The 24,599-nt window shown below is 46.3% G+C and overlaps 1 protein-coding gene and 1 pseudogene across 1 annotated transcript in view; one reads left to right on the top strand and one right to left on the bottom strand.

The window, feature by feature from the left end:
* The window catches only part of LOC145348697 (uncharacterized), a 65,853-nt gene that overhangs the window by 5,778 nt on the left and 35,476 nt on the right, over positions 1-24,599 (bottom strand). The window contains exons 8-17 of the mRNA XM_080196854.1: positions 22,112-22,182; positions 20,836-21,005; positions 16,289-16,631; positions 16,014-16,157; positions 13,714-13,789; positions 11,721-12,202; positions 11,537-11,632; positions 11,210-11,443; positions 10,656-10,678; positions 9,440-9,555 (exon numbers count right to left, since the gene is read on the bottom strand). Of these exons, the coding sequence (XP_080052980.1) occupies positions 9,440-9,555; positions 10,656-10,678; positions 11,210-11,443; positions 11,537-11,632; positions 11,721-12,202; positions 13,714-13,789; positions 16,014-16,157; positions 16,289-16,631; positions 20,836-21,005; positions 22,112-22,182 (1,755 nt within the window). The remainder of the gene's footprint in view (positions 1-9,439; positions 9,556-10,655; positions 10,679-11,209; positions 11,444-11,536; positions 11,633-11,720; positions 12,203-13,713; positions 13,790-16,013; positions 16,158-16,288; positions 16,632-20,835; positions 21,006-22,111; positions 22,183-24,599) is intronic.
* On the top strand, positions 20,005-20,171 carry LOC145348787 (U2 spliceosomal RNA; annotated as a pseudogene).

The raw sequence follows: 24,599 nt of genomic DNA, 5'->3' as shown, positions 1-24,599 counted from the left end.
CCTCCCTTGCCTCTCTTAGTATTCTGGGCTATATCCCATCAGGCCCTGGGGACATGGAGGGCATTAAATGCGACGAGAGGTTGGAGAAGCTTGTTTTGTTCTCACTGGAACGATGGAGGTTGAGGGGCGAATTGATAGATTATGAGCGGCATGGACAGAGTTGATATTCAGAAGCTTTCTCCCAAGGTGGAAGAGTCAATTACTAGTGAGCATAAGCTTAAGTTGCGAGGGACAAGGTTTATAGGAGGTGTACGAGGCAAGTCTTTTTTACACAGAGGGTGATAGGTGTCTGGGACTCTCTGCCGAGAGAGGTGGAAGGAGATACGATAGTGGCTTTTAAGGGGAGCCTTGACAAATACATGAATAGGGTGGGAATGGAGGGATATGGTTCCTGTATGGGTACGGGGTTTTAGTTCAGTTGGACAGCATGGTCGATGCAGGATTGGAGGGCCAATGGGCGTGTTCCTGTGCTGCAATTTTCTCTGTTCTTTAATATGTTGACCTTCATCGTGAGAGAATTTGAGTATTGGAATAGGGATGTTTTGCTGCAATTATATAGCACATTCGTGAGGCCACACCTGGACTACTGTGTGCAGTTTTGACCTCCTTATCTGAGGAACGATGTCCTTGCTATAGAAGGAATACAGCGAAGGATTACCAGGCATGTTTGAAGGGCCAAATGGCCTACTCCTGCTTCTAATTTCTATGTTAACTGGAGAACTTTATGGAGTGGCAGTTGTCTGTCAATTACTTGAAAGCAGTTGGTTCATGAGTGTTAATCAGTGCAGCAGGAATTAAAACAAGCAAGCGACTCAGCAGACGGTCTATAAATAAGACACACCTTTCAAAATGCATGGCCAGTAAGAGGTGCATGAGACAGGTGACTGTGCTGGACTGGGATGGAGACTGAATGAGGGGAGAATCAGGTTCATGCGGGAATGAAATGCACAGGGGAAAGAAATGTGGTTATCATTGGAATTATTCTAAGTTAAGTGAATAATTTAATTAAATTTAAGTAGATAACATGAGGAACAATGCAAGATAGGTGTTATGTTGCAGTTGAGGAATGTGTGATTTTGGATGTCCAGGTAATCCATGACTGACACATCTGCAGAAAGTGTAAGCAGCTGGAGGACTTCCAGATCAGAATTAGTGAGTTAGAGGCTGAACTGCAGACACTGCACAATAAGAACATAAGAACATAAGAAATAGGAGCAGGAGTAGGCCATCTGGCCCTTCGAGCCTGCCCCGCCATTCAATAAGATCATGGCTGATCTGTCGTGGCTCAGTTCCACTTTCCCGCCCTCTCCCCATAACCCTTAATCCCCTCTCTTATCAAAAACCCATCAACCCGCTTCTTAAAAATATTTAGCGAGGCAGCCTCCACCACTTCAACGGGCAGAGAATTCCAGAGATTCACCACCCTTTGAGTGAAGAAGTTCCTCCTCAACTCCGTTCTGAACTGCCCCCCCTTTATCTTGAGGCTGTGCCCCCTAGTCCTACTGTCTTTTTTGAGCGGGAAGAGTCTTTCCACCTCTATCCTATCCATCCCATTCATCATCTTATACGTCTCAATGAGATCTCCCCTCATTCTTCTAAACTCTAACGAGTACAAGCCTAGTTTATTCAGCCTCTCCTCATAGCTCAACCCCCTCAACTCCGGTATCAGCCTAGTAAACCTCCTCTGCACTCCCTCCAAGGCCAAAATATCCTTGCGCAGGTGCGGCGCCCAAAACTGCACACAGTACTCCAGCTGCGGCCTCACCAATGCCCTATACAGCTGCAGCAAGACCTCCCTACTTTTATATTCAATCCCCCTCGCTATGAAGGCCAGCATCCCATTCGCCTTCCTGACCACCTGCTGCACCTGCAGGCTGGGTTTTTGCGACTCATGCACAAGGACCCCGAGGTCCCTCTGCACTGTCGCCTGCTGCAGTTTTTTGCCACGTAAGTAATAGTCCTTCCTACCATTCTTCCTACCAAAGTGGACCACCTCACACTTGCCAACATTAAATTCCATTTGCCATTTCCTGGCCCATTCGCCCAGCCTATCTAGATCCTTCTGCAGACTCTCCACACCCTCCGCACAATTTGCCTTTCCCCCAATCTTGGTGTCATCAGCAAATTTCGACACCCTACACTCGGTTCCCTCCTCCAGATCATCTATATAAATGGTAAATAGCTGAGGCCCCAGCACCGACCCCTGGGGCACTCCACTAGTCACCAACCGCCAATCCGAATAGCACCCATTGACCCCCACTCTCTGCCTCCTATTTGACAACCAATCCTCTATCCACGCTAACACCCTACCCCCAACTCCATGTCCTCTGACCTTCTGCAGTAACCTCTTGTGAGGTACCTTATCAAACGCCTTCTGAAAATCCAGAAAGACCACATCCACCGGCTCTCCTCTATCCACCGCCCTAGACACATCCTCATAGAACTCCAGTAAATTTGTCAGACACGACTTCCCTTTAATGAAACCGTGTTGCGTCTGCTCTATCAAGCAATTCCCTTCAAGATGCCTCGCAATTTCCTCCTTAATGAAAGGGAATGGGAGAAATCCCTGGATAATTTGATCTGGAATATGGTCACATCTCTTAGAATAGGTTCATCTGTTTTGGTCAGCAGTGAGTGACAGGAAGATGTGATCGAGACTGAGACAAGGAAAGGGACTGAGCAGACAGTAATGGAGGAACCTCAGACTTTGCAGTTGTTGAAAAGATTTGACGTGCTTATAATCTGTGTGGATGAAAACAAAGGCTGAAAAGTGAGTGAGCAGTCGAACCATGGCACTGTGATACAGGAAGCCTATTAAGTGGGGGATAACAAACAGGAATGTGATTGCAGTAGCGGACAATATAGTGTGGAACACAGATACTGATCTCTGCAGCAAAAGTGAGAGCCCAGGCAACTCAGTTGCTTGATCGTACCAGAGTTCTGAGCTGGAGAGGAATTTTCACTGTAAGTGGGAGGATCCAGTTGGCATGGACTATTTAGATACCAAAGACATAGACAGGACAAGCAAAGAATATTGTCCTGGTCCACTCCACTAATGGTCCATCAGGGTGATATTGTGGGCTGGCACACTGAGGTTGGAGGGAAGTGGTCACACAAGCATGGGTATTTGGGATGTCTGTAAAGGGCATAGTCTCCATGAGGGGCTCGGTACAAATTAAGGAACAGGACCTCAAAGGTAATGATCTCTGGATCATTACCTGAGCTACATGTAAACTGGCAGAGGGAAAATGAGATGGCAAAGATGAATGTTCAAAGGTTGGTGTCTGGATCATGGGCATTGGCACCAGTATTGGAGATAGTGGGTTGTTTTGATTTGATTTATTATTGTCACATTTATACTGTGAAAAATATTGTTTCTTGCAGGCTATACAGATGAAAAGTACTATTCATAGAGTACATATGACAGAAGGAAAGTATAGGATGCCGAATATAGTGTTACAGTGACAGATGGGGTGAAGAGAAAGCTCAGCTTAATATATGATAACACCAATCAAAAGTCTGATGGCAGCAAGGAAGAAGCTGTTCTTGAGTTGGTTTGTACGTATTCTCAGACTTTTGTATCTTTTTCCCGACAGATACAAGAAGTTGGAAGAGAATATGTCCAGGGTGCACGGGGCACTTGATTATGCTGGCTGCCTTCCCTGAGGCAGCAGGAAGTGTAGGCGGAGTCAATGGATGGGGGGCTGGTTTGCATGATGGATTAGGCTACACTTCGTAGTTTGTTGCGGTCTTGGTCAAAGCAGGAGCCTTATCAATGCTTTCTATGGTGCATCTGTAAAAGTTGGTGAGAGTCGTGGTGGTCATGCTAAATTTCCTAAGCCTCCTGAGAAAGTACAGGCACTGTTGATCTTTCTTAACTATCGTATTGGCATGGAGGGACCAGGACAGGCCATTAGTGATCTGAACACCTTGAAATCTGAAGCTCTCGACCATTTCCACTTCCTCCCTGTTTTTGTAGACCGGAGCATGTCCTCCAATACATTTCCTGAAGTTGATGACTCTCGTTCATTTTACGACATTGAGGGAGATTGTCCTCACATCATTTTGCCAGATTCTCTATCTCTTTCCTGTAGCCCATCTCATCATTGTTTGAGATTTGACCCACTACGGTTGTATCATCAGCAAATTTGAATATTGGGCTGGAGGGGAATTTGGCCACATGGTCATAGGTGTTTGAGGAGTATCGTCAGGGACTGAAGAAATAGCCTTGTGGAGCACTGGAGTTGAGGGTGATCACAGAGGAGATGTTGTCACCTGTCCTTACTGATTGCGGTCTGTAGAAAAGAAATCTAGGATCCAGTTGCAAAGGGATGAGCCAAGCCATAGGCCAGGGAATTTCAAGATGAGTTTTGTAGGAATAATGGTGTTGAAGGCTGAGCTGTAGTCAATAAATCGGAGTCTGACACAGGTGTTCTTGTTGACTAGGTGATCCAGGTTTGAGTGTCGGGTCGGGGAAATGGCGTCTGCTGTGGACCTTTTGCGGTGATAGGCCAACTGTCGTGGATCCAGTCAATCTGGGAGGCTGGAATTGATTCGTGCCATGACTAACCTTTCAAAGCATTTCATAATGGCGGATGTTAGAACCACCGGACGGTAGTCAAGTTAAAGTTTATTTATTAGTCACAAGTAAGGCTTACATTAACACTGCAATGAAGTTACTGTGAAATTCCCCTAGTCGCCACACTCTGGCCCCTGTTCCAGTCAATGCACCTAACCAGCATGTCTTTCAGAATATGGGAGGAAACCGGAGCACCCAGAGGAAACCCAAGCTAGCACAGGGAGAACGTGCAAACTACACACAGACAGTGACCCAAGCTGGGAATCGAACCCAAGTCCCTGCTAACCACTGTGCGATCTTGCCACCTCCCCCACTCCCCCCCCCCCACCCCTTCCCCACCCCCCCCCCCCCCCCACCCCACCCCATGCTGCCTCATTGTTGGGACGGTCTACACCTGAACTGCTAGAATGAGTGTTCCAGGAAATTGCATAACACGGGAAGTAAAAAGGGCTTCAAACTAAACTCAGAGGGTAAGCTACCTTGAATATATGTGGCAAATCCAGGGGGAGATTCAAGGCAAGAAACCATCAAAATAATATGGGAAATGGGGATCAGAGAATAACGGGAATGGCCAAACAGATAAAACCTACGAATACACCAAGAGTCAAGACTAATTAGTACAAAGATAATAAAAAGATGAAACTAAAGTCTCTGTACCTGAATGCACACAACATTCATAATAAAGTTAACAAATTGATAACACATATTGAAGTAAATGAATATGATGTGATTACAGAGACATTGCTGCAGGAGGAAAGGATAACATTTACTAACATCCAAGAAGAATCGAAAGCTAGGTAAAAGTCGAGTGGGAGCACTGTTTATCAAGGACCTCACTGGTGCAATAGCTGGAGATGACCCTGGTTCAGGAGATCCAGATATAAAATCGGTTTGGAGATGAGGAATAGGACCGGAAAGAAGTCAATAGTGCGAGTCATCAACAATCCTTGCAACAGTAGCCACAATGTGGGTCACAGATAAAGGGACAGTAATAATCATGGGTGATTTTCATCTAAATATGAACCAGAAAAATCAGGCTGTAGTTGTCTGGATGGGGAGTTCACAGAATTCTTTCGAGGAACTTTCTCATAGCGGAACGTTCTGGAATTAACCAGAGAGTAGGTTATATTAGACTTGTCTTTATGTAATGTGACAGGAATAATTAGTGAATTCTGAGTGAAGGCAGCACTTGGTCGCCGCAACTACAATATGAGTTAATTTGAAATCCAGTTTGAAAGGGAAAAGAGAGGGTCTAAGTTCGGTATTTTAAACTTAAATAGGGGCAACTATCTGGTCATGAAAGCTGAGCTAGTTGTAGTGAACTGGGTCCCCAGGCTTGGGGATATATCGATACAGAAGCAAAGGCAGATATTTAAGATGATATTTCAGAATATTCAGAATAAATATATTCCTACTGTAAAGAAAATTCCCAATGGGAGGCTCACAGAAGAAGTTAAGGAAAGGCTCAGATTCATGGAAAAACATATAACTGAGCAAAGATGAATGGCAGGACAGATGACTGATGAGAATGTAAAGAATGGCAGAGATCAAACCCCCACAATAATGTAGCAGCAGCAAACTAGGTATCCAGTGTTTCCACGCTAAACATAAGGAGAAGTCACATTGTCTGTACAAACTGGAGACATTTGATAGAACTGGAGACTCAATACAATCTTGATCTTCCATTGGATGGTGATGCCCCACCCAGAGGAACAATCTATACAATTAATCCCTGGTCTTAAAGGGACCACTGGAAACCCTAATAGAAATGATATAAGGAGTTATTTGCTCTGTTTCCTTTCTAATATTTATACCGGAAACGACAACATCAAAACAGAAGACTTCATCATCATCACAATGCTATTCCTGTGATCTTGCTTGGACATTGGTTTTCTCATTTTCTACATTCAAACACTGACTGTTCCTCAAAATAATTCCACTGGTTCTAAAGTGTTTAGGCTCACACTGCAGTAATGAAGGGAGCTTTTGATGAATTCTCTGTGACCAGGAGGTGAGTTATTTTTCTTACTCCTGCTTGCTAGAGGTAAAGGAAAGTGTTAAATTAAAGCGGATGCGTTTAAAGTAGCTAAGAGTAGTGGGCGAGAAGAGGATTGGGAGAGGTTTAAATGTCAACAAAGAATGACAAAGAAGTTGATGAAGAAGGGTAGGATAAACTATGAAGCTGGGCTAGCGCTTAATATAAAAAAGGATAGTAAGAGTTTTTATAAATATATAAAAAGGAAGAGGCTGACTAGGGTGAACGTTGGACCCTTAGAGGATGAGAGGGGGGACTTAGTGGTAGGGGATGGGGAAATGGCTGAGGCCTTGAATAACTTTTTTGTTTCGGTCTTCACGGAGGAGGACGTGAATAATTTGCCGGGTGTTAGCGATGGAAAGATGGTAGGAGTAGAGGGCCTGAATGACATTATTGTTACTAGAGAGGCAGTGCTCGACAGACTGGAGGGACTGATTGTGGACAAGTCCCCAGGACCAGATGGAATGCATCCAAGCGTTCTGAAAGAAATGACGGAGGTGATAGTGGATGCCTTGGTGATTATTTTCCAAACGTCGCTGGATTCCGGGGAAGTGCCGGAAGATTGGAAAACGGCTAATGTTACGCCGTTGTTTAAGAAGGGTGGCAGGCAAAAGGCAGGGAATTATAGGCTGGTTAGTTTAACGTCTGTTGTAGGTAAAATGTTAGAATCCGTGATCAAGGAGAAAATAGCGAGGCATCTTGAGGAATTGTTTGACAGAGCAGATGCAGCACCGTTTCGTTAAGGGGAAGTCGTGTCTAACGAATTTATTGGAGTTCTATGAGGATGTATCTAGTGCGGTGGATAGAGGAGAGCCGGTGGATGTGGTCTTTCTTGATTTTCAGAAGGCGTTTGATAAGGTGCCTCACAAGAGGTTATTACAGAAGGTCGGGGGCATGGAGTTGGGGGCAGGGTGTTAGCGTGGATAGGGGATTGGCTGTCAAATAGGAGGCAGAGAGTGGGGGTCAATGGGTGCTATTCGGATTGGCAGTTGGTGACTAGTGGAGTGCCCCAGGGGTCGGTGCTGGGGCCTCAGCTATTTACCATGTATATAGATGATCTGGAGGAGGGAACCGAGTGTATGGCGTCGAAATTTGCTGATGACACCAAGATTGGTGGAACGGCAAATTGTGCGGAGGGTGTGGAGAGTCTGCAGAAGGATCTAGATAGGCTGGGCGAATGGGCCAGGAACTGGCAAATGGAATTTCATGTTGGCAAGTGTGAAGTTGTCCACTTTGGTAGGAATAATGGTAGGAAGGACTATTACTTACATGGCGAAAAGCTGCAGCATGAGACGTTGCAGAGGGACCTCGGGGTCCTTGTGCATGAGTCGCGAAAACCCAGCCTGCAGGTGCAGCAGGTGGTCAGGAAGGCGAATGGAATGCTGGCCTTCATAGCGAGTGGGATTGAATATAAAAGTAGGGAGGTCTTGCTGCAACTGTACAGGGCACTGGTGAGTCCGCAGCTGGAGTACTGTGTGCAGTTTTGGTCACCGCACTTACGCAAGGATATTTTGGCCTTGGAGGGAGTGCAGAGGAGGTTTACTAGGCAGATACCGGAGTTGAGGTGGTTGAACTATGAGGAGAGGCGGAATAAACTCGGCTTGTACTCGTTAGAGTTCAGAAGAATGAGGGGAGATCTCATTGAGACATATAAGATGATGAATGGGATGGATAGGATAGAGGTGGAGGGGCTCTTCCCGCTCAGAAAGGACAGTAGCACTAGAGGGCACAGCCTCAATATAAAGGGGGGGTGGTTTAGTACAGAGTTGAGGAGGAACTTCTTCACTCAAAGGGTGGTGAATCTCTGGAATTCTCTGTCCGTTGAAGTGGTAGAGGCTGCCTCACTAAATATATTTAAGACGCGGGTTGATAGATTTTTGATAGGCAAGGGGATTAAGGGTTATGGGGAGAGGGCGGGAATGTGGAAATGAGACACGACAGATCAGCCATGATCTTATTGAATGGCGGGGCAGGCTCGAGGGGCTAGATGGCCTACTCCTGCTCCTATTTCTTATGTTCTTATGTTCTTTCTCTCTCACTCCTGCTGTGTATTCATGAGGATTTCTTGTCCCCGTTCCCTCCTCAGGAACGACAGACCATTTTCCCACACTGCAAACCAGCGGGAAACTGGACTGAGATTTTGTTCTGAAGATCAGCCCTCAGAATGGATTGGGCCTCTGATCAAATTCATCGAGTGAGCGATGGGTTCACTGGTTCACTACCTCAATGGAGTCACTCAAAAACTCAACCTCACTCAATCCAAACTGCCCTGTCATCCTCCCTATTCCACATGTAAAGCTTTGATCTAGGCTCTGTGACTGTGTGAAACCTGTGGACGTTTATAACCACCCTTTTATTCCAGATCTTGAATATTTCAATAAGATCATCACATTCCCTCCCTTATCCAGTGCAGACTCGCACTTTCTACATCCATCCTCTTGATTAAGGTGTCGAATTCCACCAAACAGATTATCTGCCGTTTAACACCTGCTCTCTAATGTCTGTGTGTCTTCCTGATAAATGATGATAAAAAAATGTTTCCCCCAATGACAGACGAGACCAGTCCAGTCTCCTGGAGCAATTCCATTTCACATCCTGAGATTGGTGCTCTATTCCTCTGGTTATACAGATCCCTTCACTGCTTTGACACACAGTGCTGATGGCTTCAGACACTAACCCAGAGGAACCTCAGAAAGAGAAATATGAGAATGGGGAGACTGCAGGTATTAACAACTGGAAATGTGAGTATTTAAGATGGATCTTTGGAGTCCATTCAATATATTTACAACTGGAGTGATAAGCAGGACAATTAATATGAGACTTACCGGGGTTAATGAAGTTGATCATTTCTCTCCATGTTCTGTACTGTAAAAGGTCTTTGTACTTTCTCATAGGCAGGGCGGCAGCAGATACTGAGAGTTTGATATACTCCTCACTAATCCTGTAAATGATAAAAATGATGCTATGAATTTGTAATTGTTAGAAGAATTTAGAACTTATTTAAATGGTCAAGTTTACAGCATTTCTGATGACAGAGAAAATGTACAAAGTGAAATGTTAATCTTGTTTCTCGAAATGAGAAAGAAATGACTTTTAAATTCAAGGGCAGGGAATGGAAACGGCCATGCCTTGAAAAAGGTTCAAAACCTGATAATAGACATCACAGACTGCAGGAAGTGATGAATATTTAGCCTGTCCACTTGCTATATGATAAACAAAGTTTGTAGAACAAAAACAAAGGCCGAAAACATCCCAAAGCTGAATCTCCAATTCTGCAATCCCTGGGCTCCCAGAATGCTGCTCTTCTCTACTTCCGACACCTTGAACATCTCTGATTTCAGTCACTCCCCCAATGGGAGCTGGACCTTCAGCTGTGGAGGTCCTGAACTGTGGAATTCTCTCCCTGATCCTCTCTATCTTTCTTTCTTTTTTCTTCCTTGAGGACGCTCTCTGAAATCTATCTCGATCACCCAAATTAATATGTCCTTATTTGGCTCTGTGTCAATTTACTTTATCATGCTCCTGTGAAACTCCTTGCAATATAAATTTCCAATAAAAGTTCTATATGAAAACAAGCGTTGTGTTGTTCAGGACGCAGAGCCAATTTTTATTTAGTATAAACTTAGAATCCATTCTCCCTTTAACCTGAGACTTTCTCGGGTTGGTCAGGCTCCATGGAGGGACATGGGTGGCCCATTCCTTGGAAACATGGACCGCGCGGTTCTCTCCGGTTCAGTGGGAAGGTCACAGACACGAACAGTCAACATCGGGCAAGTGATCACTTCCGGCCTGGTTGTATTATTTACACTTCCCTGTTATTTATTACAACGTTGGAGAACAGTTATGTAAAATCACTGTAATGAGGTGAGTTATCATTAAGTTCTCGTCAGTGTGTATACGCGGAGCTGATCATTTCCTGCAGTGTGTGATGCCTTGGTAACTAATGACCGAACATTGAAAGTTATGACAACAAATACAAAATAACACTTCACTGAGTTTATTTTACCAAACTGCAGAGTTTCCGTAAAGAACATGTCCTACCTTCTCTCCCGACAAGCTTCCTCCTGAAAGAAATGAATCAGGAACAGTGAGGGTGACAGTAACAGATTTCAGGAGCAGTTCGACAGGCTGGTGAAATGAGCAGACTCAGAGCAGATGAGATTTCATACGAAATGTAAAGTGATGCATTTTGGAAGGAAGATTGTGGAAAGTCAGATAAACTGGAATTGAACATCAGTCCCGCTCACAGACACAGTGACTCTCACACACCGTACCAGACACACCCACACACTCACAACATGGAACTGGAACCGGGTTACAATGGGAGTTCCAGGAGTAATTGAAACTCGGGAAACACGAAAATAATCACAAACCAACAGTGAAAATCTAGAAAACTTATTACAGTATTCCCGGGAATCTTATTCAGTGTGGGAGCCATTAGTTCAGAGTCACAGCAGAATTTCCACGGAATAGACAGAAATTTGTGAATTCGGTTACTGTTTTTCAGTAAATTTTATACAAATTTCACCATCACCATCAGTTATTTAGTGACTGTGTGAAGTTTCCCTGAACTGAGACACAATATATTCCCTCACCTTCAGAAATATCAGCTGGTCTTTTTGCTCCATCTGTTTCCGCAACTTGGAGAGTTTCTCCTCAATAGAATTTAAATTCTCCTGAATCTCTCGAAGGTTTCTCTCCATCGGTTCTAGAATCCTCTCCTCTTCTTTCCTGAGATCTCTGAGTAATCGCTGCTCTTTCTCAGTGAGAAACTGGTGCATTTTAGTGAACTCGGATGTGATGTGGGTCTGCAGAGTGCTCGACTGTTCCTACCCAATGAAATGTGAAACATAATTAATGGTCCACGATAAAGGGAACAAAATTAACCGAGATCCCAGAAAATCAGCCCAGGGGCACCTTACCCTCACTTCAGAAATCTTCCGTTTCTGTTTCTTTTCCGTTTTTAGAACCGCCAATTTCTTCTCTGTGAGAGAAACTGAATAAGATTTGAGCTGATCCTGGGATTGGGAGAGAAAATCACAGAATGAAAGTGCTGGATGTTGAAAATGTGATAAAACTATCAGGTAAATCATATTCCCCTTTTACCTTGTAGATTTCAACAGCTTCATCGGTGGGCAGGAAGCGGTGCTCTCTGTGATCCCGCGAATCTCTACAAATCAGACAGATCAATTTCTTGTCAGTTTCACAAAACAGCTTCAGTTCTTCCTGATGTTTCTCACAGTGAAGTTTACTTTTCTTCTCTTTCGGACTCTGCTTTAATTGTCGAGCTTTCTCGGCCAGATTCGCTAAGGCCCGATTTACTCTGAGGTTTCTTTCCGGAAACTCCTCTCTACATTCCGGGCAGGAGTTTAATTCCTTCATTTCCCAACACTGGGTGATACAGGAGCGGCAGAAGTTGTGGTCACATTCCAGCATTACCGGATCAGTGAAGAAATCGAGACAAATGGGACAAATTGTCTCCTCGGTCCAGCTCTCTGCTTGTTGTCTGGAAGCCATGCTCACACTCAGCACTTCCTGATTCAAACCGCTTTTACTTTCGGTGTTACTGCCGCACATCCTCAGTTCAGCTATTTACTGATAAAGTTCACTGCAGCACTCAGGGAATTATTATTACAGAGTGGGCCCTGTCTTCGCCACTTTCACACTGGAGATAACAACTGGCGCGGTCTCAAGGATAAAGGAGGGAAATCATTGAACTCAGTCGGGGGCAGGTTGGGCTCCCAGGGATGTTGACAGTGGAAAGAGAGAGAGAGAGATGGAGAGATAGAATGGGGAGAAGAGGTGGTGATGGGAGGGATCGAGATTCCATTACATTTCTCTTCAGCCTGAACCCAGTGCCGATTAAAACCACTCTGGTGAAACTCGGTGTGAGATCCAGGTCCAGAAAGTGAATTGTGTTCATGACTGCAGCCGCTCACATTAAAACATCAAGTACTGTAAATGTCAAGGAAAGATTTTACACAGCAGGTATCGGGAAGATATTTCGAGGGTTCCACCTGTGAAGTTTGGTTTGTTTTCTAGAAAGAGAAACTTGCGGTTTTATAAATGTTTATGAATCCCTCCCGGGGACCCTGACCCAGAGAAACATCAACTGATGACGGAGCGAAAACAGGGAATGCTGGAAAATCTCAGCAGGTCTGACAGCATCCGTGGAGAGAGAACAGAGCTGACGTTTCCAGTCTGGATGTCTCTTCGTCAGGTTCCAGCATCAGCAGCAATTTGCTTTTAACTGATGAGGGAACATTTGAAGTGGAATCTCCCCTCCAATATTGGGCGGAGTTTCTTCACACAGAGTGGGGAGAATGTGTCACATGGAGTAGGTGAAGGAGAGAGTTGACACATTGACAGTTCTGCTCTCCCAGTCCCTGATAAAGTGGAAGCACATCACAGGGTGTGGGGGCAGGACTGTGGGACATGGGAAATGGGAGAGGGTAAAACGACTTCCTACTGGGATTGAATTTGGAGAGTTTCCCCCAACACTCGCACTATTCCAGCAAGAAAAACCACAGGCTGTGAAGTTTTCCGATGGATCAGATTCGTTAAGCGGCTTTTTTGTAAAGTTGGGAAAATGGCAGATAGAGGTAGAGAGATCAATGCGGATTGGAAATCAATGTCTTGTTTTATTGCAGATACATTGTCTGGGATTCTGGTGTAAAATGTTTCATATATCTAACAGTGTTGAACATTGGGTTTTATTGTTACTGCCTGGACGTTAAACAGCTCGTGTGTGGAGAACAAGAAAGACAATCTGTCCTGGGGGACCTGGACACCCCTTACACAGCTCAGCGGAATTTACTGACAGTCATTTCAACACGTGGAAAATCTGGGATATTTGTGCCATTGGCGACAATCCTCCCGCTGGATGGAATTCTCGATTTTGGGAAACTCTCTCACCCATTATCAGCATTGGGGGGAGTTCTGTTTTCATCGTTAAAATCTGACCGGAGACATTCAGGAGTGAAATCATGCAGCAATTTTATTTTAAAGTGTCGGAAAGTGTGAATTCTCTCTGGGGATAGATATTCGGGAACATTGTAAATTTCCAGGGTGACAAGGTGCGGAGCCCCGTGGAACTTACTGACAACCATTTCCACCCAAGAAAAATCTGGGAAGTTTCTGTCATTTGTGACAATCTCTCGACTTGACGGCTGGACCTGTTCTTGTTAATAATTCATTGCGGGTGCAGTTAGTTTCTGGGATGGGTTGAGACTCTGTGAACTCAAGTCTTTCATTGTTACAAAGCGCACCGCTGCCACCTGCTGACGGAATCACAGTGCTGCAGGGAAGAAGTCCCCATGAAAACGGCCCAAGAAATGGGGACTGTCTCTGAAGGTTCACAGATTCAATGGACCGAATAATCTCTTTCTGTGTTGTATCAGACTGGCATTGTTATTTATCTTGGATCTGATCAAATCCAGATTAACAAATCCCATTCAGTAAATTCCATTGTTTGATGAGATGTCCCCTGACTATTAGTCAGAAAGATTATCAGGAGAATGTCACATTAATATTCATCATTCTGCGAGAAGGATTTACGCATTAAAATTCTGCAAAAACTCAATACATGCTGCTATATTTAGTTGGCTTAGAAACCCGCAACGAAAACTATTTAAGTATAAATTGTTGAGCTGACAGCGGGATTGAACAATAGTAATCGTGGAGCACAAGAGTTTAGAGAACTAAGGAACTGAATAGGATCGCTGCAGGCCTGGTATCAGACCCTGCCTTGTGTAAGTCAACTCCAATCTGCTGCACTCTCGGTTTGTCTGTTCACCTGGTGAAGATCGCAATGGGATTCATTCTGCCGGATGAAATGTTGGACACTGAGCTCTCCAAGGATTTCATTCAGACACCCCAGAGGATCACAGAGTCACTGAACACAATAAAATCAACTATGATCTCGATATGTTCCATCTAAGGCTCGTTCTGATATAATTATTATCCCTCATTCACTGAGATCACTGTTAACTGATGAACTGTTTCCAAAAGGACATCGACACGTCTCTCTTTCCAACAGCCGCTTATACACAGCTCTGGTAATGCAGTGTGATTTGTTCCTGACAGGAATTAGGAATATTCCCATTCTGTCCTTTCCAGCCTTTCAGCCACAGCATTGAATTCAGGAACTTCAGATTCTAACCACCGTTACCATTCTGCTGTAACCATTAACACTGCTCTGGAACCACCTTATGCTTCTTCACCAGTCCCATTCCCCATTCTCTTATACTTTGTACCGTTACACCTTCAGACATTTAACCTCTCTTGTCTTCCACCATTTCATAGAGCTTTCCCCATTGTTACTCTCCGCCCTTCTCCCTGACACTGTTCTTGCTGAGAAATTGTTTACTCTGTAAAATAGGAATGTTAGTAAGGTGTTGTTCATTTCCAGCCATTTCCCTCTGGCGCTCAGCACAAAGCCCACGTACTCAGACTCAGAACCTCCCGGTAATTCCTTCACCTCCGATCCCAGATGGATGTATTTGTGCCGTTTTAAGTCCCGCACAACTCAGTGCCTTGTATTCGTCTTCGTGCCGCACTGTAACACCCACCACTGTAACTCTCTGATCTACGTGAGTATTGTGTCAGGTTTCCATAAGGAGCCGTCCTTGGCCACTAGTCTTGGCTCCTTGTAAGATATTGAGCAGTACTTACTGACATCTCGGTGTAGTTGTTGGAATCCCTGCTGTGGTGTTTAATTCTTGCGTTCTTTACAAACGGGCAGCAACCGAAATTTGGGCGATGGTTTTGTTTGCTGCCTCGCATCACTGATATGATTTGAAAGCGTTTGATATCTCCCCCTTGTTAGGGATGAACTTGTGGGATAGAGCTTACTTCGAAAAAGTAAGTTGTTAATGAGACGAGATGGTTTCATTTGGAATGCTGTATTTATTTATCTGTCTGAGGTTTATTTGGGTGTTTCAGTTTGAAGGATGCTTGCGATTTCCTTATTGGTGTACCGGCATCCTGCAAATCTCGGCTCGAGTTCCCTCAGGAGTGTAACTTGCTCCGGGGTTCACTTCCAGGCACAGATCCCCGGCTGAGAATTGACCTGAAGAGCTTCCAGGCGCTTCTGGGTGCGCAAAGCGACATGTATCTGCCTGTCGTGCTGGCTCAGCCCACACCTGGTGGTGAAGCTGAGCTCGCACTCGCTGCATTGGTATTCCCCGACTGTTACAGGTTACCTTTCTCCGCTACACTGAGGGCAGTGCCAGGCAATGGATTGATAGTCTCCTGTTTTACCGCAGAGTCAACACCTGGTTCTGATGTTGAGAACCTGGGGCACTTTGGTCATGTGGATGTTGGAGAAGCCGATCGTGCGGAGGAGGGTGTTACAGGAACTGCAGAACAACCCCATCAATGGGGGTAATGGGTGATCACCTCTCTGACTGATGCTCTGTTTTCAGTCGGCTCGAAAGTGACCCCTTCCATGAAGGTGGTCGTCTCGGATGTTTCTCCATTTGTGTCAATTGCCGCTCCATTGGCCGGAGTTCCCCTTCCCTTCTTGGAAACGCGATATTTCGTCTAAAAGGAGATTTGTGTTGTTACAAAGTTCGCATTTTCCGGTGGATGGGCCGTCCACTCTTCGATAACAGTGTCGTCCGCCACTGGGTTGGCTGCCTCTCCTGCTCTGGGACCCGAACTCAGCTGCCAACAGGGCTGGTAGTAATGGCGGGGATCTCAAGATCTCCTCTTGGGTTGGAGTTACGGAAGATCTTGTTACTCGCTCCGGAGAGCTGGAACATGTGTGGCGGTGACATTGACATTTTGCACATTGCGCTGCTACAGACGCCACTGCGGGGAGGTTGTTTATCCGGGACGGATCCCAGCCGCTCTGAACCATCAACAACGGGATTCCCATTCCTTGATACCATCTTGAGACTCAGTCTCTGATCCACGCAGATCGCGGCCGTCTCGTACTTTTCCCTAGTCGTTGAGTCCCTCAGTAGCGGATTACTGAGTTTACCAGCGGGAGCCAACGAGGAGGAGCGACTGTCGCTGTGGTCGCATAAAACAGGAGAAAACTCCACAGAGACAGCTCGCCAGAATTCATTCTCCGGGGAAACCCGCCCTAGAGAGCCAGACTTACTCCCGCCTGGGTTCGCGGGTTGTCTGGTAGTCCAGCCAATATCGCAATGGGATTCCCTCTGCCGGGCAAAATGATGTGAGGGTCAACTCACTCTGCAAACTTCCTTGGACTCAACAGAGCGTCCCAGAGACACTGCACTAAAAAAATCAATCACAAGTCTCGTGTTTCCCACCTAAAATATTTCTTTATATTTTAAATCGTTGACTCGGGTCACTGTTAACTCCTGACTTTCGGTCTATTACAAAGGAATTGGAATTTCAGAGCAAAGAATTCTCACTGCAAATAGACAGAAGCGCGGTGGCACAGTGGTTAGCATTGCTGCCTCACAGCACCAGGGATCCGGGTTCAATTCCAGCCTCGGGTAACTGCCTGTGTGGAGTTTGCACGTTCTCCTCGTGTCTGCGTAGGAATGCTCCAGTTTCCTCCCACAGTCCAGACAAATGCGGGTTAGGTTGATTGGCCATGCTAAATGGCCCCTTAGTGTGTGATTGACAGGGTAAATACTTGGATAGGGCCTGCGTGGAATTGTTGCTGGTGAATGCTCGATGGGCCGAATAGCCTCCTTCTGCAGTGCAGGGATTCTGTGATTCTATTCAATGATCCTATAAAGGGCCTTGGTGAGTGGGCAGCTGTTATTAAGATGTGGAGATGCCGGCGTTGGACTGGGGTGGACACAGTAAGAAATCTCAGAACACCGGGTTAAACTCCAACAGGTTTATTTGGAATCACGAACTTTCGGAGCGCTGCTCCTTCAGCTGTTGGACTTTAACCCGGTGTTGTGAGACTTCTTACTGAGAAAGAAGACTTCCGGCATTCGTCTAATACTTGTGAACAGAACGGAACAAGTTAGTCAGTTTCCTGACTTTCCTCTATTCCGGTGGCGGTTCTGTTATGTTACGAGATATGGGGATTATTCTAACTCTGGCGTCCTTCCCCAATCCTTACCCCATTCCCTTATTCCTTCCGGCCTTGTCTGTGACTCTGTTGTTGGATAATTTTCTGTCGGTCAATAACACAGTTATCACCTTGAATGACAGTGAAATTGATGGATCATCTCCCTGTCTGTTTCAGTGTTTTCTGAATGTTGTCTGTATTTGTGATGGGGACACGGGTTTGGGTGTGCGTGAGGTGTGAAGTGTGCCTGGTTATGTATCCAGTTCCCGCAACAAATCTTTGCGTTCAAATCACCTCCCTTGGCCTCGCTGCTCCCTACCTTTGTAAATTCCTCCAGCCCGATAACTTATTAAGATCTCTGAGCTGCTCCAATTCTGCCTCTTGTTAAACCCTGATTCCCTTTGCTCCAACATTGGTGGCTGTGTCTTCAGCTGTCCCGGCCCTAAGGCCGCGATTCCACTAAAACCTCCCGACCTCTCTCCCCTCTTTTAAAACACTCTTTAAATATTAAGATTGACGCCGTTTTTCGATATCTGGTAAATAGGTTTGTCTCTGTGGCTCAAATCAACTTTTGACAATTACTTTAATAATTATTTTGTGGGCAGCATCAGGACTGTATTTAATTGAACCCTGGTTAATCCAGTGTAACCACGCCTTACAGGTCAGACTGGGGATAATCTGATGATTTTTCCTGTGTTTTGAGCAGGAATGAGCTGAACAGAGGAATAACCAGATGAAAAGCGCAATGAAATGTTGCAGTGTGGGTATCAATCAGTCTGTGTGTGACGTGTGAATGGAGCTGGTGAATCAGTGACTCTCAGGATCACAGAATGTGGTGAGAAAGCTGAATCAGCTGAATTTGAGACATTGTCTCTTTCTAAACCCGGGGCTCCGGGTCCTTTCCCGGGCTCCCCTCCCCCACTCGCGCTTCCCACCACGTGATGCTGTGCTGCGTCCAGCCCCTCCCCCTGCCCCCGCTGATGCTACCTGATCCTCCAATCAGAGCCGCGCTTCTTCCCGCGCTCTGACGTTGGGCTGGAGGTCAGCGCGTGGCCGCTCCTCGAGCTCTGGGCGGAGCTTTTCCTCCCGCGCGCCCGCTTTCCCCCCTCAGCCGCCCGGAGCCGCATCATGGGCGCTCATTCAACTCCTCCTTTCATATGAGTTCAACACTTTCTCATGGGATGTCTAGTTTCACTCCATTCCATGGCCTCCTGACAGTTTGCAAAGAGGCTGCCGTGAGATGCGGAGCCCAGTGCGTCTGGAAGAAGCCGAACTGAACATCTCCCCCAGCCGGAGCAAAGAGATGAATTCCAGAGGTGGGGTGAGAGTGACTGCCCTGAACATCATGGCAGCATTTCACCAGTGAGGCATCAAGGAGCCCCAGCGAAACACAACTCAATGGCAATCGGGGGGAAACTTTCCACTGGTTACAGTCTGGATTATTACTGCAGGAACACCACCATCAAACTGCTAAAGTCCCTGGATCTGGAGACCCCAGTCAGGGGAACCATCCTTCCAGCACCTATTCTCTGTCAACCCCCTTTTCATTGAAACTCTGGGGAACAGAGGCCGAGTGTGTTTATTCTCATCTCACATGACAATCTTCAGTTCAAGTCAACTTTGAAAATGTGGATTTGATCCGATCTAAATGTCAGATCATATAAAAATCATAATGTGATCTCGCAATGGAAAGAGACCATTCGGCTCACCCTGCCTGTGAATCTTCGAAAACTGTCCCCACTTCTTGGGCCGTTTTTAAAGGGGAATTCTTTCCTGCAGCACTAAGATTCGGTCAGCAGGTGGCAGCGCTCCGCTTTGTAAGAATGAAAGATTTGTGTTCACACACATGGCGGGATTTTCCAGCTCCAAAACCAGAAAATCACACCCAAGGTCAACGGACCTTTGAATGACCTTTGTCCACCCCCTCACCCCCACCCCCCAACGCCTCTACTTTCTCAGGAGGCAAAGGAAATTTGGCATGTCCGCAGCAGCTCTCAGTAATTTTTACGGCCGCACTTTAGAAAGCACCCTTTCCGATATATCACAGCTTGGTATGGTTCCTGCTCTGACCAAAACTGCAAGTAATTACAAAGGGTTGTAAACAGAGCCCAATCCATCATGCAAATCTCCCTCCTACCCATTGACTCTTCCCCCTGCCTCAGAAAAGCAGCCAGCATAATAAAAGACCCCAAGCGGACGAGCACACTTGCTCCCAGAGCAGAAGGTTCAGGTTCGAATCCTGGTCAGGCTGCTTTTCAGCAGTAACATTCGGACGGCAGGAAAGGAACTCTGTGACCTCTCTCAGATGGACCCACTCCACCCCGTCCTTCTGCTGCTCATTCCTTCCTTAAACGAAGCATCATCTGTGAGTAAAACACTTTCTTTGGCATCGCTTCTCGGCCTTTTGGCTCAGATCAAGTGTAGTATTTGTTCTGATCAGTTTAATATCTGATACGTCCCGCATCTGGGAACCATATATTAAATTGATTTTTGGAGCAGGGAGATGGAATCGGGGCTTGCTCCGTTCACTCCACGTATCGACCGGTAACTTCAAAAACAGCTCTTCCACCTTTATCTGTCGGGAAAAAAGATACAACAATCTGAGATCACAACCAACCGACTCAAGAACAGCTCTTCCCTGATGCCATCAAACATTTGAATGGGACTTACCTTGCATTAAGTTGAGCTTTCTCCACACCCTAGATCTGATGTAACACGACATTCTGCACTCTCTCCGCTCCTTTTCTGTGAACGGTATGCGTTTTGTGTTTCGTGCGCAAGAAAGAATACTTTTTATTGGATGCTAATACATGTGACAATAATGAACCAAATCAAATCAAAAACTCACTGCCGATATGCCGAGTTCCGCCCCCGAATCCCATCTGAGTGACAGGACAGTCAACCAATCCGCTTCGGGGATCAGTAGAAACCCGCCCCACAAGCTCTGACTGACAGCGGCCTTCACCAATTACAGTTCAGAACACCAGGAGACAGCTATTTCCCTCACAGAGGGACAAGAGATGCAGCCAATCACCTCCAATTTCCGCAAACACCTCTCCCTTCAGATGAGTGACAGGCACTCCGGTCACTCCACCTCTCTAATTGGCAGAGGTCCCGACCCCGTGACTCTGAATGACAGCGGGTAGGGCGATTCGGATTCCGGGATACCTGGAATCCTGCCTTTCTCAATCTGAGTGACAGCAGCGCTGACCAATCGACCTCCTCATGTCGCGGATCGGCTCCCTGAAGTCACTCTGACCAATCGGCTTCCCCACTGCTCGGAAACCCGCCCCGTAATCGGAATGAAAGACACAACAACCATTCGTCTTACGGAACACTTGAAATCCCGCCTCTCTCACGATGACTGACAGGCAGTTTGACCAATCGCCCTTCAGATTCCCCAAAAATCGGTGTTGAGGCTCAGAATGATAGGAGCTCGAACTAATCGCCTTCTAAGCTTCATGAACCCCGCTTCCCTCAGTCTCACTAACCGGGCCCATTCCGATGCCAAGATCACCCGCTTCTTCTCTGATTGACAGTTATAGCGACCAATCGACAGTCCCTCCCCGAACCGCCCCCTCAATGTAAATGATAGCCACACTGACCCATCGGCTTGTCGAGTCCCCGGGAACCCGCCTCCCTCACTCAGAGTGACAGGAGCTCCGGCCATTCGGCTTCTCCGTTCACCGGATTCCATTCACCGGAATCCCGCCTCCCTCACTCAGTGACAGACGCAAACAACATGTTGAGTTTCTGCTTCTTGGATTTAATGATGAGCTGTGGAATCTTTGAGAAAAACTGTTTCTATTCCAGCGGTTCACAGATTGTTTTGTTTGAAGAATCATTTTAGAAATGTAATCATGGAGACCCCAGTGTAAATTATAATTCTATATAATAACCACAATACGAACCGGTTCCATCAGTTTACAGCTGGCAGGAGGCAGGGAGACGGCGTGAAATTATGGGATGGATCTGTTAGCGACCTTTAATCCCGCAGATTGTCAGTGGCTCCGAGTTTTTCCCGTCGATATTCCACCTCGGACTGTTCCATCTCTCACTGAAAGTCTGGGTGAAAGTGTGGAGATGGGACACGTTGTCCGCATTGCAAAATGATACCTGTCCACCCTCACAGTCCAGGAAAACTCCGATCTTCCAGGAATTCACATTCGAAGTTGTGGTGGAGGGGTGGCGGGGGGGGGGGGGGGGGGCGGGGTGCGGGGGGAGGTGGGGGAGGTGGAGGGCGGTGGTGGTGGTGGAGGAGGGGCGCTGGTGAGGGGGAGGTGAGGACAAAATAACCCCTTCCATACTCCAGTCCCACAGCCCAGAATCCGGACTCAGGGCTCATGTCGATTCCTCCTTTCCTGTTCACAGTCTCTCGGGCTACTCCTACAATCCACTGTCTTCACCCCCACCTCCACCTCCCACTAATGTCTCCCTAATGATTCCAGGATATCTTCGAGGGTTCAAATCTTTCCAGCTTGTCTCCGAGTCTCACACTGGTCCAGTCCTCAGTCAGGATGAGCCAGGGCTTCGCTGTCTTCGGATCCAGAGTGAGAAAGCCTGGAGCTGGGGGAAAGTTAAAATAACACACTCAGTGATTTAGAAAAAGGGTGTGGGGAGAGGAGGAAGTGTGAGAAATGAGGAAGAGAGGTTTTGAGGGGGAGAAGAGAGGAAATGAGAGGGAGGGGAGCATGAGGCCAGGAATGGTGAGCGGTGGAAGGGAGAGAAACGTGGAGAGAACAGAAGGGAGAGGCAAGGAAGTGTCGAGAGGGGGTTGACAGGGTTATAGGGAGGGGGAAAGAGAAGGAGGTAGAATGGTGCAGTTGAGATAAGAGAAAACAGCTCAGCAGTGAAAGGGAGTGAAGGGAGCTAGAGTGTAAAGAGGGAAATGGAGAGCAGGATGAGGGGGAGGTCAGATGCGATTGGGAATGCTTGTTTGTGGAAGCAAGAGAAACAATGAGATGAGATTGGGGTAGTGGGTGAGAACCACAGGGCAGTATATAGAGAGCAACTGAGTGGCAGATAGTGTCGGATGTTGTGACATAATAAGATGGGAGGTACAGGGTTTGGCATGGCAGGGAGAGTGGAAGAGTGTGCGTAAGAGAGAGAGTAGGAGGGTGAACACAAAAGCGGAAGACTGTAAGAAAGAAGGGCAAGTGGTGCGAACAGGACCTTGGGAGGAACAACATGATGGTGTATGAGAGAGAGAGAGTGCGAGAGAGGAGAAAATGTGTACAAGAGGACCGGAAAGAAATAGGACAGGGAAAAAAGTGGTGGAGAGGGAAACAATAGCGAGAGAGATGGGATGGTGAAGGGAAGAGGTATAGTTGTATGATGAGGAAAGGGGAAAGGATAGTATGCAAAGGTAGAAAAGGAGCAGGGAGGAACTAAGAGCGAGTGTGTGGAGACTCGGGATAGAGAATGGGAAGAACAGATTCTTGCAAGTTAGGGTGAGGGAGTGATTGTGGAGAATGGGAGACAGAGATTGAGGTAAGAAAGAGAGAGGAAGCTAAATCGGGCAAGAGAAGGGCATATTGAGAGTTGAGAGCCAGGGGGAAAAATAAGGCAGCATAGGTGTGGGGAAGGATGGGTGGAGAAGAGGGAGAGAGGTGAGTAGAAGGAAGTGAGAGAAAGCGAGTGGATCGAGGGGTGGTGGGGAGTTAGAATTTAAGAGAGGGAAGACAGACAGTGAGAAAGAGAGTAGGGGGGAAAGGTCAAGGTTGAGGAGTGAGGGAACAAAGAAGGAGGAGAGAAAGCTGCAGGGAGATCGGGTGGGAAGCGATATTTCCATGAAGCAGCATGTAGATGTCACCGCACAGGTTGTACACAATGTGAGCCTGTAAGATGCCAAATAATATTTAAATTACAGGAACACAAACATTAAGAACAGGAGTAGGCCATTCAGTCCCTCCAGGCTGCTTCTGTTGGGGACAGAAGTGGACAAATGGGGTCATGCTAACAGGGATATTTCAGATATCTGTGAGGACATAATCAGCATGAGAGGCTAAGTACCTAACTAAGAAGGAGGACCTCAAAGGTAATAATCTCTGGATGATTACCTGAGCTGCAAATTGGCAGAGGGAATTGCAGATTGCAGAGATGAATGTTCAAAGTCTGGTGTGGGAGGAATGCCTCTCGATCATGGGCATTGTACCAGTTTTGGGGATGGTAAGGTTGTATTGTTTGAATGATCTACACCTAAACTATGCTGAGATGAATGTTCTTGCAATTCACTTAACAAGGGAAGTAAAGAGGGCTTCAAACTAAACATAGAGAGAGAGGGATCAACCTTGAGTAGTTGTGACAAATCCAGAGGTAGATTCAAGGCAAGAAAATCCCTAAAGGATGATCCACCATCTGTGGTTAACGAAAGAAGTTAAAGCGAACATTAAATTTAAGGAAAAATCATATAACTGTGGGCAGATGAATCGCAAATCCGATGACTGAACAGAATGTATAGAAAGGCAGAGATCCAGCCCTTGCAATTGTGTAGCAGCTTCAAAGTAGATAGCCAGTGTACTCACATAGGCAAAAATCTCATACCTGAAGACTCAATGCAAACTTGATCTTCCATTGGATTGCGATGCCCCACTCAGAGGAACAGAATATTCTAATCACTGATCTTAATTGACCACTGGAAATTCCCATCAGAAATTCGGTAAGCAGTTTGTTCCCTCTGTTTCTTGCCCAATATTTACACTGAAACAACATCATCAAACTTCATCATTATGCTGTTTCTGGGAGCTTGCTATTTGGAAATTGTTTTTTACATTTCCTGCATTACAGCAGAGATTATTCCGCAAACACATTCATTGGTTCTGAAGGAATTTGCGTCACACTGTGGGAATGAAGGCAGTTTTTAATGATTTCTCTGTGACCAGCAGGTGACTTGTCTTTCTCACTGCTGCTCGACTCTCCTTGCTCTCTCTCATCCCCACTGAATATTCATGCATCCCACGGCCCCGAGTCACCAGAATTAGGAG

Source organism: Carcharhinus amblyrhynchos, chromosome 9 (genome assembly GCF_965287045.1).
Source record: "Carcharhinus amblyrhynchos chromosome 9, sCarAmb.v2.hapA, whole genome shotgun sequence".
Classification (NCBI taxonomy): domain Eukaryota; kingdom Metazoa; phylum Chordata; class Chondrichthyes; order Carcharhiniformes; family Carcharhinidae; genus Carcharhinus; species Carcharhinus amblyrhynchos.
The sequence above is the reverse complement of the archived record's forward strand: the minus strand, read 5'-3'. Positions and strand labels throughout refer to the sequence as shown.